This window comes from Tripterygium wilfordii, chromosome 12 (genome assembly GCF_013401445.1).
Source record: "Tripterygium wilfordii isolate XIE 37 chromosome 12, ASM1340144v1, whole genome shotgun sequence".
Lineage (NCBI taxonomy): Eukaryota > Viridiplantae > Streptophyta > Magnoliopsida > Celastrales > Celastraceae > Tripterygium > Tripterygium wilfordii.
Window position 1 is genome coordinate 5,140,728 of NC_052243.1, and position 14,466 is coordinate 5,155,193.

Sequence of the window (14,466 nt, forward strand, 5' to 3'; positions counted from 1 at the left end):
GAGCTATCCCAGGTATTACCCATTTGCCTGTAGAGTTGATAAACAAATAAAGATCTTTGGCATCACTCTCCATAGTTAGATATAATATAAGATCAATAAGTTGATTCACGAGATGGGTATTAATTATTTGGCCTAAAAAAAGTAATCTTTCTCGATAAAGTTGGTTGATTAGGATAAAATTCGATCCTTTAGGAGCCGTACATACATCCTTCGATGCATACGGTTCAACAAAACAAAAATCGGAGTTGAATGGAACCAGCCTTAAGGTTATTTATGTTCTGGACAGATATATATGGACCGCAATTCATCTATGCTAGTGAAGATTTAATTTGTGCGAAGAGTGGGGGCAAGTGTGGACCCTAGTGTGGCTGAGAAGAGAATCAAGCAAGCTTTTCCATATGAATAAAGGAGAAACCTAATTTCACGGTGTCAAGGAAGCTTAATTCCTTACTTGTGCAGTGGATTTCAAGGCTTGTTAGACTTTATTCTCTCACGGTAACTTTGGAATTCATTACTATATCTATTACCAAGCTTATTTGAGAATAAAGTCCGGCACTAAGATATCCAAACTCTTCATTTTACTTTATCGTATTGGTGTAGGGGTATGCATGATAAGGGTATTGCTACTCTTCGCTTTATTTTGTCTCCCTTTATGACAACTTTCAATTTAAAGAACCAAACACACGGATATATACTCAAACCCGACACCCGTATCACCGAACACAGGGGTATGCATTGTCAAAAGATTGCTGTTGTTTTTGTTTCCTTCATGCCTTCGTGGTCTTGTTCCAGGATGGCTTACTCGTGAAAAAAAAATTTTATGTAAAGATTAGAAAGATTAAAAAAAAAAAAAGAAATCGATAATACAAAAAATAATTTTAAAAGTACTATACACTAATACAGTATACACAGAACTTGACTGGAGAATACTGTTATAAGAAGATATTAAAAAACCGTGATAAAGTTATTTTTTAAAAGAAAACAAAAATTGGCTTTTAAACCGGAGGCCGACTCGATTCAGCAAGTGAGGCTTCTTGTTCAGGTAGCCGCCTTGAAGATCCCTCGCCGTCAGCCGCCACTCTCTTCGACCTGAACGACGATTCTCTCCTAAAAAATGGAGGTGTCATGCTAAACACCCACCGGTCCGACTTGGTACTTCGGTCTAGCTGATCGAATCGCCCTAAGTTTTTCCCTTTGCTACTCCCGTTTCGGTACCCTTGCCTTGAACTTCCTTCCCTAGGCAACAAAAGCAGACTCGTAGCCCGGTTTAGTCGGCGGTTCATTATCTGCTTCCTCACATCAGCCGGCAATCTCAAAGTGAACCTGTCCATGTTTTCTCGCGGTTGAACCAATGAATGCCCGGTCGAGTGAGACCTAGGGAATTTAGGTGGTCTACCAGATCTCGATCCACGTGTACGGTTCCTGTTCAAAGTCTGATTCACATTCATCACTTCAGGCTCCGGTGGTCGTTGTTGGACTAACACCGAGTCGTTTCTTTCCTGCTCAACTGGTACAACTTCGTTTTGGGCCTCGATGTCTGACTCCAAATCCGAGTCAGGTAAATTAGGTACTAACTCACTGAGTTCCGGCACCAAATTGGCGCGGCAAACGGGGCAAGTGGTGTGAGAGCCCAACCAAGCATCTATACAGTCCGTGTGGAACACGTGGTCGCACTTGGGGATCAAACGCAGCGTTTCGTCGTCTTCGAATTCCATCAAACACACCGCGCATTCCAGTGCTCCCTTCCCGATCTTGAGCTCCTTCACTTCGGAGTAAGGAAATGTCGGAAGGTTCTCGATTACCGCTGGATCCAGTCCACGCGCCGCCCTACGCGACCGTCCGGTGGCAGGCCGCACACTTCCCGAACCATTGCGCGAGTTCGAGCACTGGCGGATGCAAATAACGAATAATCCCATTAAAAACACAGCTGATATCAGAGAGACGATGATTATCGCCATAGACGGCGAGAACTTTGCGTACGAATACGGATCCGGGCTCATCGAGCCCTGGCCCATCGCGGACGGGAACAACAAAAGCAAAGTAAGATGAATGATTTCGCGCATAGCTGTGCAATATTTCATGATGAAGTAGAACAATCAAGCTTGAGCTGCGACTGAATAATTACTGATCACCGATGATTGTTGGGCATGGTTTTGTGTGAGAGAAAAGCAAAGAGTGAGGACAATAGAAGGTTATAAATGGCGGAGATGGAAAGGAAGGAGGCGGGAGCATCGAGAGTCTAAGACAGAGGATTCCGATTAGGATGTCTCCAATGTGGGACCCAGTGGGTGGACTTTCCCTCGCATTCACGAGTCAACACGTCAGGGATTTCGTCATGGTGTGCCAAGTGGACACGTGGTAGATAGGGGTAGGATCGATCATTTTAACAACAATTATTCATCACCTGTCCACAATTTCGATGGAGCGGCTGCTATTGACCTTTATTAATTAATTAATTAATTACTTCGTATTACGTAATTATCAATTAATTTTCTTTGGTACATATAATATTTCACATAATCATCATCCGAGTTTTTCACTGATTACTGTCAAGTCCAGAATGCATGCGTAAGTTGTAAAAGTAACCACAATGATACAATAACCAGGGCCGGCCCTGCCCTTTTGGTGGCCCTGGGCATATAATTATTTGGAGGCCCTTTATATAAACATAAAATACAACACATGAAATTTTTGATGGCTGGAACCCAAATCTGGGAGGCTAGGCCATCACGCCTTGAATTTCATTACATAAAATTTATAATCAGTCATTACAAAAATTGGAAAAAAAAATTATACATTTTGAAAATTACATGAAATCACATAAATATCTTAGACCTCACAACATTTTGAGAAGCAAAATCATCAATAACAACCTCAAAGTCACACTTATTCAACATATGCTTTTCAATGCATAAGATGGCCAATCCATTCAACCTCTCTTGTGACATAGTTGATCTCAAAAAGTTTTTCAACAATTTTAGCTTAGAAAAGCTTCTCTCTGCTGATGCAACAGTTACTGGAACAGTTAATAAAATTCTATAAGCTATAGAAACATTTGGTAAACAATTCAAAGATTCCACAAACTCAAGAACTTGAATGGCTGTCTCTGTTCCTGCAGGTAAATAAATGATCAACACTTGCAATTCACTAATCAAGTCATCGGAGCTAATATCTGATTTGTTGCCATGTGTTAGAGCAGCTTCGAGCTTGATACAAGATTCTTTCAAATTGTTGTATTCCATCTTAACCAACTTCTTAGGATCAAATAAAAAGCCAAATATACATTCAAATGCTTCCAATTGTTCAAATCTGTTCTTCAAAGACGAAATAGCAACATCAACAACAACCAAAAAATAAGAAACCCTAAACGATTCCTCAGCAGAAAATGAGGTGTGTTCCTGCTCAATTTCATCAAATTGTTTTTTTCTACGGATTAGTCTTTTTTTAGGAAATAATAACAAGTCATTCACATACTAGAAAATCTTAGTTAAAGACTACATACTTCAAATAAAGACAATAAAGTCAAAATTCACTTCAAAGTATAGTATAACTTCACTCACTGGTTCAGTGGTTCTAAATCAGTAAATCTAATTAAACACTAAATAGTAAATACAATTGATTGGTTCTAAAATTTTAAATAGACACTGATTCTAACTTTGTAATTGAACACTAAATGACTAAAAAAATTATAAACAAAGTAAAGAAAGTGGGGCAGAAGTGCATAACAAAAAAAAAAGAAAGTGGGAGTGTGGAACAGAACAAAGAAATCGATATTTGATTGTGGGAGTGGGTCAAAGAAAGTGGGACAAAGAAGCAGAAGAAGGAAATAGAAGAAATCGATATTCGATAGGAATATAGGATAGCGGGAGTGGGTCAGAGAAAGTGGGACAAAGAAGTAGAAACTGACCTGCAATGGTCTTCGTCTCTTACACAATGGGGTCCGTCGCAACTCACCTAGCCACCTAGGGTCGTAAATTGTCAAGGTGGAGGAGCAGACAGCAGCCAATGGAGTCACAGACAGCAGTTGATGCGTGGATGGATCCTTGTAACCTAATTTCGAGTTTTGACAGATATGTATATTTATGTATATTTACATATATTTATATTGGGCCCCCCAGATTGGGGGCCCTGGGCGGTCGCCCAGGCCCGCCCTTGCTCAGGGCCGGCCCTGACAATAACATGTTATTGGAGACAACAAAATGTATTGAGAGATGTGTTTTGTTGAGGTTATTAAGAATGAGAATGAAATATTACATGCGCTTGTACAATGGTATAAATTTTCTAATTTGATTTGTGATATAATAGAGATGAATCCAATATTAATTTTTAATTTAAGTGGGGTTGATGTTTGGAATCAACATGCATGGAGGCCAACACATGTTCTAGACTTGCAAGTTTAATTAGATGGTCAAAGTCGTGACAAAATACCATGAATATTTTGTTTGATTAGATGGTCGAAATTTTGAATTTGATTCAATTGTGTTTAATAGCCAACCACTAGTTAGAGGAGAAGTGTGGACTTTGTCGAAAGAGGAGAAGAACAAGATGCATGGAGCATGGTCATCTAGAAGAATAAGATTCGGTGTACGTAATTGAATTAAATAATAGCAATTTGGGTGGCTCAGGTCAAGTCAAGTAGTGAAGCTTTATTAATTAGATTCCATAATAACAATTCGAGTTCATACTATTATAACTAGCTGCCATGCAGGACCACTGCTTCTGTGGGGCACCTATAAATTAAATTGGATTATTATTTATTTGTATATTTCCAACTTATCACCAACTCATGCATGACTTCTCTCTTAAATCACCTAACTTACCTTATAATTTAACGGTGAATGTAATTGATTTGATTAACTAGCTAGTTGTGATTATATCAATGATTAATACATACATTATTTTGTTTAGTAAACTAAGGTCATTTCTGGTATCACTCTTATTTGTAGTTTTTTGTTTTGGTTTAAAAAAAAAAAAAATAGTGTTTGTTTGTCTTTTTTATTTTGGTTTTTATGAAAACCTACAATAGATTTTCAAAAATTTTAAAAATAGGAAAACAAATTTTTCATAAGTTTTTAACATGATGACCCTCTTTCTCCCTCACACGACTTGTGTACGAACCCTTTTCTCTCATTTTTCTCGTTCTTGGACTCATATTTAGGCATCGGCATTGGGCCCATTTGAAAATTTAAGGCCCAAGATCTGATTGACTATTCAGACTTCTGGTCAGGCATCGACCAGGCTTGGGAAAAAAATGGCAGTCCAAGCCCGGCCAAGTCCAAGATAAATCGAGTTTCGGGCCTGAGTCAGTCTTGGTTTGGGCTTTGGGCCCAAATTAGTCCAGGGTCGGGCTTCAAGTCTAAGTCATTGTTCGGATCCAGGTCAATCTCGGGTCAGGCTTCGATCTTGGGTTAGTCCCGGCAAGCTTCAGTCCCAGGCCAGGTTTCGATGTCAGGTTGACCCAAACCAGGCTTTGGGCCAAACATCGGTCCTAGGTTCGTCTAAGGCTGACATCGATCTCGAGCCATGCTTTGATTCCAAGTCAGTCCCGAGCAGGATTTTGATCTCAGTTCAGCTTGGGCAGAGTTTCGGGCTCGGGTTAGTCCCGGATAAGTTCCAGGCCGGGTTTTTATCCCGGGTTATGTTTGGAAGTGATACCAAACAAGAGCTAAAGTTTCTATGTGTTTTAAGAAATTGGCTTCACGTCTTTAGCTACTGCACTAGATGTTCTCAATTTCATCACTATGACCACTAGCTAGGATGCCGTTGTTTCGGGGAGTAAGCAAAGATTGGCGGAAATTCACTAGTATAGTGGCAGATTAAATGTAAAGGAAAATCATCCTGGAGGACATTTGCTTAACCCTCATATGAATTTGAGGGTGTTGGAGTCCCACATCGGCTGGGAATATGTGAGCCAATTAACTACTCAATATCCATTAAATCTTGAGTTTTCTAATGATAGTTTTTGTGTTAAGGAACGGGAAACAAGACAACAGGTGATCACGGGAATGCGCAAGGGTGATTTGTACATCCTTCACAACTCACCAGAAGCTCAGTCTTATATTGATTTAAATCTGGAGCACCAAAATTATGGCATCAAAGATTGGGTCATGCTCACATGGGTACTTTAATTTTTTTGAAGAAACAGAGAGTCATTAATGTTCTAGGCACAAATAAATCACAATTGTTTTATGATAGTTGTCAGTTAGGTAAACTTAGTAAGTTACCTTTTAATTGTTCTACAAATTCAAGTAATGCCATTTTTGATAGAGTTTTTTGTGACTTACGGGGCCAGCACCTGTCACATCAGTTGGTAATTTTTGATATTATGCATGCTTAGTGGATGATTTTTCAACTTATACATGGATTATTCCTCTTAAAGCAAAAGCTGATTTTGTTACTGTCTACTTTGATTTTGAAAAATATGTTGAACGTCAATTTAATAAAAAAATAAAAGTCTTTCATTTTGATGGTGGCGGTGAATTTGTTAATAACAAATTAGGGTCTCATTTTAGATCATAGAGAATTATTCATCAATTATCTTGTCCCTACACACCTGAGCAATCAGGTATGGTTGAAAAACGACATCGTACAATATGGGAACTTGGCATGACCATGCTCTTTCATAGTGGTCTACCATTGCAGCTTTGGGTTGAAGCATTCAGCACAGCCCCATTCCTAATCAATCGCTCACCATCATCGGGTATCAATTTTGACACTCCCTTCTTTCGACTGCTTGGTAAACATCCTGACTACTCTTCTCTTCGTGTCTTCGGCTCTAAATGTTTTTCGTACATATGGGACAAAAAAACAAACAAGCTTGATCCTAAAAGTGTCCTTTGTGTTTTTGTAGGATACAGTCTACAACACAAAGGCTGTAAGTGCTATCACCCGGTCATCAGCAAAAAAATGTTGATCTCTCGCCATGTTGTTTTTGATGAAACAAGCTTTCCTTGCAAACAAAAACAACTCAATGGAACATTACCTGCTGTTGATCGGGTCCAGCTCATTTTCGAGGAATGGATTGACGAAATCAAGAGCACCAGCATCTGACATAATGATCAGGCACCTTGCTCACTACCTTCACCAACCAACCTTGATCACTTGTACCCGATCGACTCAAGGCATTGCAGCCCGTGGTAACGGACAGACTTGTGCAACCTATTGTCACCACATCTAGTGATGATGTTTTGCCGACTTCAGCTGATGTTACTAGCTCTCCAATCAGCCCATTCACACAAAATGACATGTTCATTCCAGCCATGCACTCTACTGACCATCTAAGTGATGATATTATGTCCATTTCAGCTGTGCCACCTACTGGACACATTAGTCACAATAATCTTCTAGTCCCGGTTATACCATCCACTACCATTGAGGCTCGGCCAAATCAAACAATTCATCTACTACCCCAGCTAATCCTCGGGTCACTTGTGATGAGTCACAACTTCAAGCCGCACCCGCAAGCCTCGGTTCTACTGATCATGCACCTACTGTCCAGCCAACAACTTCAAGCATCTCACCATACAGGAGACCTCTATGCCCATGCTTACAACTTCTAATCTTTCACACTCTGATTTTGGCACTAACAATGACCAATCTATCTTGCAGGGCACTACAATTCCAGAAGAATCTACAACTTCACGCCCTCCACAACCGGCTCACATAATTATCACTAGTGGAAAAGCTGGCATAATAAAACCAAATCCCAAGTATGCTTTGAGTGTCACAACTCAGAACATACCAAGAGAATCAAACTCGGTTCGCTCTGCACTTTCTCACCAAGGTTGGAAGCAAGCCATGCTTGACGAGCTTACTGCACTACATGCCAATGGCACCTGGACATTAGTTCCACGGACATCCGAAATACATGTGATTGGTTCAAAGTGGGTGTATAAAGCTAAACTCAAGGTTGATGGTAGTTTAGACAGACTCAAGGCTCGCTTGGTCGCCAAAGGATATATATCATCAAGTTGATGGCATAGATTACACGGAAACTTTCTCACCAGTTATTAAACCAGGGACCATTCGTATGGTCATCACAGTTGCACTAGTTCGACATTGGCCTATACGACAACTGGACGTAAAAAATGATTTCTAACATGGTATCGAAGCAAGGCCTAGCCACAAAAAGTGGTCCGATGGAGGAGGCCTACACTTATCAGCTTCCCATGGTGCCTAGGGTAAATAAAGCTCAGCCCATGTGTGAGGGGGAGTGTTGGAGTCCCACATTGGTTGGGAATGGTTTTGGTGACTTATATAAATGAGGATACACTCCCACCCTCTATTAGGCCTTTTAAGGGGTGGACAATGGGGCAAATTTGTTTACATTGAACGTGTGGCTATGATAAATTTTATTGATTAATTCTACCTGAATTCAAGCATTTGTTCTCTTTGCAGTTAGGCTTTCACAATGAAAATATTTATAGTAGGTTTATGTTTTACAAACAATGATCAAAATATCCTTAATGTTTTCAATTATATAATAATGATAATAATTATAGACCCGAAGATCTACAATCAATGAAATGCCGAGCGAGATCTTCGACAACCGTGCAAAGAACACACTAGGTCGACAGTGAAATTTGACACAGGTGGAACAAAAGATTTTTTGACACTGTGTGGTGCCAACTGTGGAAGCTACGACAATCAAGCTACTACAATCGGTGGAACAAAAGATTTTAAATCTTTGACAAAATCATAAATGTGTAGTTATTAATATGACGAATCCAACGATATATATTTTTATTTGAAATAAAAATCAAATTCATTGTGATCAAAAATTAAATTTTTTGAGTTTATATCCGACGGTTGAGAATTGTCGTGCAAATTTCAAGTTGAATTTGATTTTTTTGAAAAAAAAAATAATGTTATACTTGTCATGCTAAATATTACACATATATAATTTTTTTTCAAAATATTTTGGTTCACCAAATGGTGCACTGGTCCTTCCCCGGATCTGCTTTGCACGGATTTGGACCAAGGTTGTAAAAATCAAACCGTTCAATGACCTTGAAAAATTAGTCATTAATGGTTCAATTGGAATTGGATCGGGTTCAAATTGGTCTACTATAATAATTTCTTAAATATAAATAATAATTAGAAAATTTTCACACTTCACATTATTTACAATAATATAGAAATGCTTGAACAAATGTACTAATAAAATTTTTAATATTTAATATTGATGGATGGAAAGAAGTTGTATATGTTATAAAGTGTACCTATAATTCACTCATATCCTCACAAAATGTTCACAAACAGACTCAAAAAACTAGCTTAAAGATACAACAGAAAAATAATAAAATAATGTCTGTATTTGACCAAGTTAGCCACGTAAGATGCACTACTTTTGACACTGATCGGTCTGATTTTAATAACACTAACGAAATTTGATCATGGTCATTTGGTTATAGTAAAGCGTTAGGCCTAAAAGACTTGTTGAGATTGATTGTATTGAGTATTTTCATCAACTTAACCAAACTTTACAGAGACGGGTATATATATATACACAAGCTATATATATGACTATTGAAGTAACGATAACAATTTTAAGTTTGTTGAGATTGCTTGTATTGAGTATTTTCATCAACTTGACCAAACTTTACAGAGACGGGTATATATATATATAAAGACACACAAGCTATATGACTTTGAAGTAACGATAACAATTTTAAGTTTGTACAGGCAGAGATATGCTGAGTAGACAGAGACACGTGTCATGAGATCTTGGACTTGTCCTTGTCTGAGTTAGGTTTGCTTTGACCATTGGTTTCTATAAGGACAAGTGAGGTAGCTGCCTCAAGCCTCAGCCCAATCATAAGGCCCGCAATTTTATTGTTTTAACAATATTACCTATGTAAAATTATGAATATATAGCATAAGCCATAAGACCGAATCATAAAGTCAAATTTTTTTTGACACTCATATGTATAGTATCTCATAGAGTACTCGAGTTCGAGTCTCTTCCATTTCCTTCCCCTGTAATAAAACAAAAAAAAAGTTCTAAGTTTTTTTGGAAAGAAATTGTTGCATTTTATAGTTTTGGTTGATTTATTTTCTATCCAAGAATCTCTCTTCGTTTTCCTGTATATGTGTATGCCATAAACATAAATCCATGTCACTACCTCAACATAGAATATACGATTTTTTAAGTAGTAGTTAAAATGCCACCACTTACTAAAACGTGTGGTCAATTGTTTATGTGTATTTTTTTTATAAATTATATATGAATAAAATTCTAATAAAAGTCTAAAAGTAGTATTTGGCAAGACCCTAATGGGCCACGGGCTTTGTCAGTAAGGGTGGGTTTCCTGGGCCGTGTTAAGCTCAATTTACGAGCATGCATGCCTTCATTATTACATTTGCAGCAGTATTATTAATTTATTATCATGCGATTGCTCTTTTATATTGGATATTTTATGGAATTGTGAATCCCTCGATGCAGGTTTTTGGTAACAATGTTCCAAGTATCCAGAAAATGAGTTTCAGTTCCCAAACGAAACATCATGCCCGCACGACTTTACCTTCTTAGGATGGGAAAACGAGTTCCACTTCCCTAAGAATACATCGGGTCCACACGACTTTGCCTTCCCAGAAAGTCACCCATCCTAATAAGCATGCTTTACTATAGAGTTAATATGAGATTTTTTTTTCAGGAAAACACGTTATTGATGGTTTAGAAACATAAATTAATTATATATGTTAACACCTACTATATGGATTTTGAGCAATTGTGGCTGTGGAAAGGCTTCCAAGCAAAGATTTGGTTGTTTTAGCTACCACTTTTCGATTGATCTAGAGTCAACGCAACTCTTTCATCCATTAGCATGAATTCCAGCCTTCAAAGTACCTAGCTCTAGCTACGTTTGCAATCAGTAATGCTTCTCCTAGTACATCGGAGACTCTTGCCTTGACACGACAAAATCCATCTGCTGCCCCTATCCCATCAAAGGTAAATGTATGGTGTTGAATTTGAAGAAGACGAAAGACACAATGAAGATGAAAGTAATGTTCGGGTGCCCTAACAATTCTATGCTGTGCTCTTTCTATTCTTTCTAAGCTGGGCTCTTTCAGTTGGGTTTATCTTATGGCCCAATGTTAACTTGGTTTTATTTTGGCCAACACGGCCCATATAGTGTTTCTTATCTGGGCTTTGGCCCATGGTCAGTACCAATTAATTCCAACGGCTATTTTTTATGACTGTTGGAACTTCTTTGTATGTATATTACTTTTGCACAGATTGTATGCTAAGCTGCTTTATTCAATGAATACAATCAGTTCTTCCTCTTCTCATCTCTTTCTTTTCTAACTCCTCATCTATTTCTCACAAATTTACATGGTATCGGAGCATTTTGGGATCGTTTACACAAGAAGATCCGAAGCCATGATGAATTCTACAGAAAATGCTATGTTGGGTTGCAATGGTATCCTACCAAATCCAGCTTCTTACAGCTTTCTCAACCCCTTCTACTTACAAAATTCTGATTTTGCTATCACGAACTTGATACCCGTGATGCTAACTGGCCCCAACTACAGTTTCTGGAGCAGTTGCATGGTCGACTCACTTGAATCAAGAAACAAGATGGGTTTCATTGATGGAAGCATAAAAGTTCCTACCATGACAGATGCAAATTATTAACTCTGGAAAACAAATAATGTCTTGGTAAAAAGGTGGATTGCGGGATGTGTTGATGAAAAAATCATGATGAGTCTCCAAGGGTGTACTATCGCCTATGACGTATGGAACAACCTCATGAAGAGATATACAAAGAGAAATGGAACCAGAAAGTCACAACTCATCAGGGAAATCTCTTCAATCAAACAAGGGGAGTTATCAATTATGGATTTTTTCACAAAGATTAAGACTTTGTGGGATGAATATGCAACATACAGAAGAAGACCAAAGTGCAAGTGTGGAAATTGCTGCTGTGATTTACTGGAAGAAATCCTAATTGAAGAAGAAGAAGAAAGAGTGTTACAATTTCTACATGGACTTAATGATGAGTACAAGACTATAGCCAGTCAGATCCAGCTTATGGAGCCTATGCCAGACATGGACAAGACTCTAGGCATGGTATGTGAAGAAGAGACAAAAATCAAGATGGAACACATACCAGCTCAACAGGTTCAAAGTTCTTTGGCAATGAATGTTCAAAAGACACAACAGAATAGTAACACAAATGGAGGACAGCAAAGATTTCAATCAAAGGGACAAAACTTTGACAAGAACCAGAGATTTCAAAAGAACGTCAACAACAATGGACAGAGGCGAAGAAATAGCACATTCTGCAGTCACTACAAGAAAGAAGGACATACCATTGATGTATGTTTCAAGATCCATGGCTATCCAAATGATGGTTTCAAGAGACAGAGAACCAGTCAAGGCCCCTGGAATCAAAACAAAAATTATTCAGCAAACCATATTCAAGGCAGTGGAAACAACAATTCAGAAATGTCAAGCAATTCAAACAAGATGGAATTAACTGCTGAACAATATGAGAAGCTGATGTGTTTGCCGAATGCCAATCATGCAGATTCAAATTTAAATGTGGGCTCTGTTGCTAGTGTGGGAGGTAAACACATAACTCAATCTAAAATGCATACATGGATAATTGATAGTGGAGCATCTAATCACGTAGTGCATGATATTTCTTTATTGTTTAATTATTTTCCTACTAAAAACACTTATGTAACTCTGCCAAATGGTGATAAACACACTGTCACACACATTGGATCCGCAAAAATAGGGGATAGTTTGGTCCTAAATGAAGTTCTGTGCGTGCCTACATTTTCAGTAAATTTGCTTTCTGTAGGAAAAATAATTGAAGATAAAAGATTTGAAGTATGTTTTAAGAATGGAAAGTGTGAAATGCAGGACTTGAGCACCTACAGGAAGATTGGAATGGGAAGTTTACTTAAAGGAATCTATTTGGTGGGAGAAACTGATGGAAGAACTAAAGAAACCCAAGGAAATTTCGTGGGAGCAATGAATGGGATTTTGTGGCATAGGAGATTGGGACATCCTTCACATTTTGTAACTAGACTGTTAGGGGATGAATTTTATAATGATTTTGGTGATTGTAATGAATGTTTATTGAGTAAAATGAAAAGAAAGAAGTTTAACATCAGCGTGACTAATTCAGTAGATATTTTTGAACTAGTTCATATGGATATTTGGAGCCCAAATCAGACAGTATCTTTAGAAGGATATAAATATTTCCTTACTATAGTGGATGACTATTCTAGACACACATGGATTTATCTTATGAATAATAAAAGTGAAACCAGGAAGTATATTCTTGCATTCATAAAATTTGTAAAAACACAATTTAACAGGAACATAAAAAACATTGGAAGTGATAATGGATTGGAATTCCAAATGAATAATTTATACCTAGAAGAGGGAATCGTACATCAAAGATTTTGTAATTATACTCCACAACAAAATGGTGTTGTGGAGAGAAAACACCAACATATATTGGATGTTGCTAGAACTCTAAAACTGGAATCTGGCATGGATGAAACATTATGGAGTCACTGTATTCAAGTGGCTGTGTTTTTAATAAATAGACTACCTTCTGAGAAATTAAAAAGGAGAAGCCCATATGAAATTTTGAATGGGAGGAAGGTTGATTATAGCTACCTTAAGGTATTTGGATGTTATTGTGTGGCAAAGGATAATAAACCATCAGATTCAAAATTCAATCCTAGAGCTAGAAAATGTATTTTTCTAGGTTATCAACTAGGAATTAAAGGATATAAGGTACAAGATTTAGAAACTCAAGAAATATTCATTTCAAGGGATGTTAAGTTTATGGAAAATTATTTTCCCTTCAAAGATAAACAAAAGGAAGACAGTTTAGCAAATGACTATTCTGAACTCATTCAAGGAAGACCTAATGAAAATATCCAAATAACTGAAGAAAAGTCTAAAGAAATGAGACATTCAAAGGAAACAGAACAACCTAGAAACAGAGTCAGAAAAATGCTAGAGTACCTAAAAGACTATGACTGCAATATAAACACACTGGTTGTAAAGGATAGATACATGAATAACATTAGTCAAAGTCAGAATTTTTCTACAGAACATAATACATATGTTAATAATATATATGGACACTCTGAACCAGTAGGATACAAACTGCATCTAAGGATAAAAAATGGTGTGAAGCCATGAAAGTTGAAATGGAGGCATTGTTAAACAACCAAACTTGGACAATGGTTCCTCTTCCTGAAGGAAGAAAACCAATTGGATGCAAGTGGGTATATAAAACTAAATTTAATTTAGATGGATCATTGGATAAGTATAAAGCCAGATTAGTGGCATTAGGGTACAACCAATGCAAAGGATTCGATTATTTAGAAACATTTTCACCTGTTGTGAAAATAACCACAGTAAGGTTATTTCTAGCCCTAGCCAGTATGCGTAATTGGTATGTTGAACATCTAGATGTGAACAATACTTTC

The 14,466-nt window shown here is 37.6% G+C and overlaps 1 protein-coding gene across 1 annotated transcript; it reads right to left on the bottom strand.

The window, feature by feature from the left end:
- Window positions 1-861: 861 nt before the first annotated feature.
- LOC120011456 (E3 ubiquitin-protein ligase ATL6-like) lies at window positions 862-2,241 on the bottom strand. The gene has a single exon (XM_038862575.1). It carries the CDS (start codon window positions 2,079-2,081, stop codon window positions 996-998), a length of 1,086 nt encoding a protein of 361 aa, XP_038718503.1. The 5' UTR covers window positions 2,082-2,241; the 3' UTR covers window positions 862-995.
- Between the last annotated feature and the right edge of the window lie 12,225 nt (window positions 2,242-14,466).

Excerpts from the sequence above, each read along its gene's own strand:
- LOC120011456 (XM_038862575.1), bottom strand. The coding sequence starts at position 2,081 with ATGAAATATTGCACAGCTATGCGCGAAATCATTCATCTTACTTTGCTT.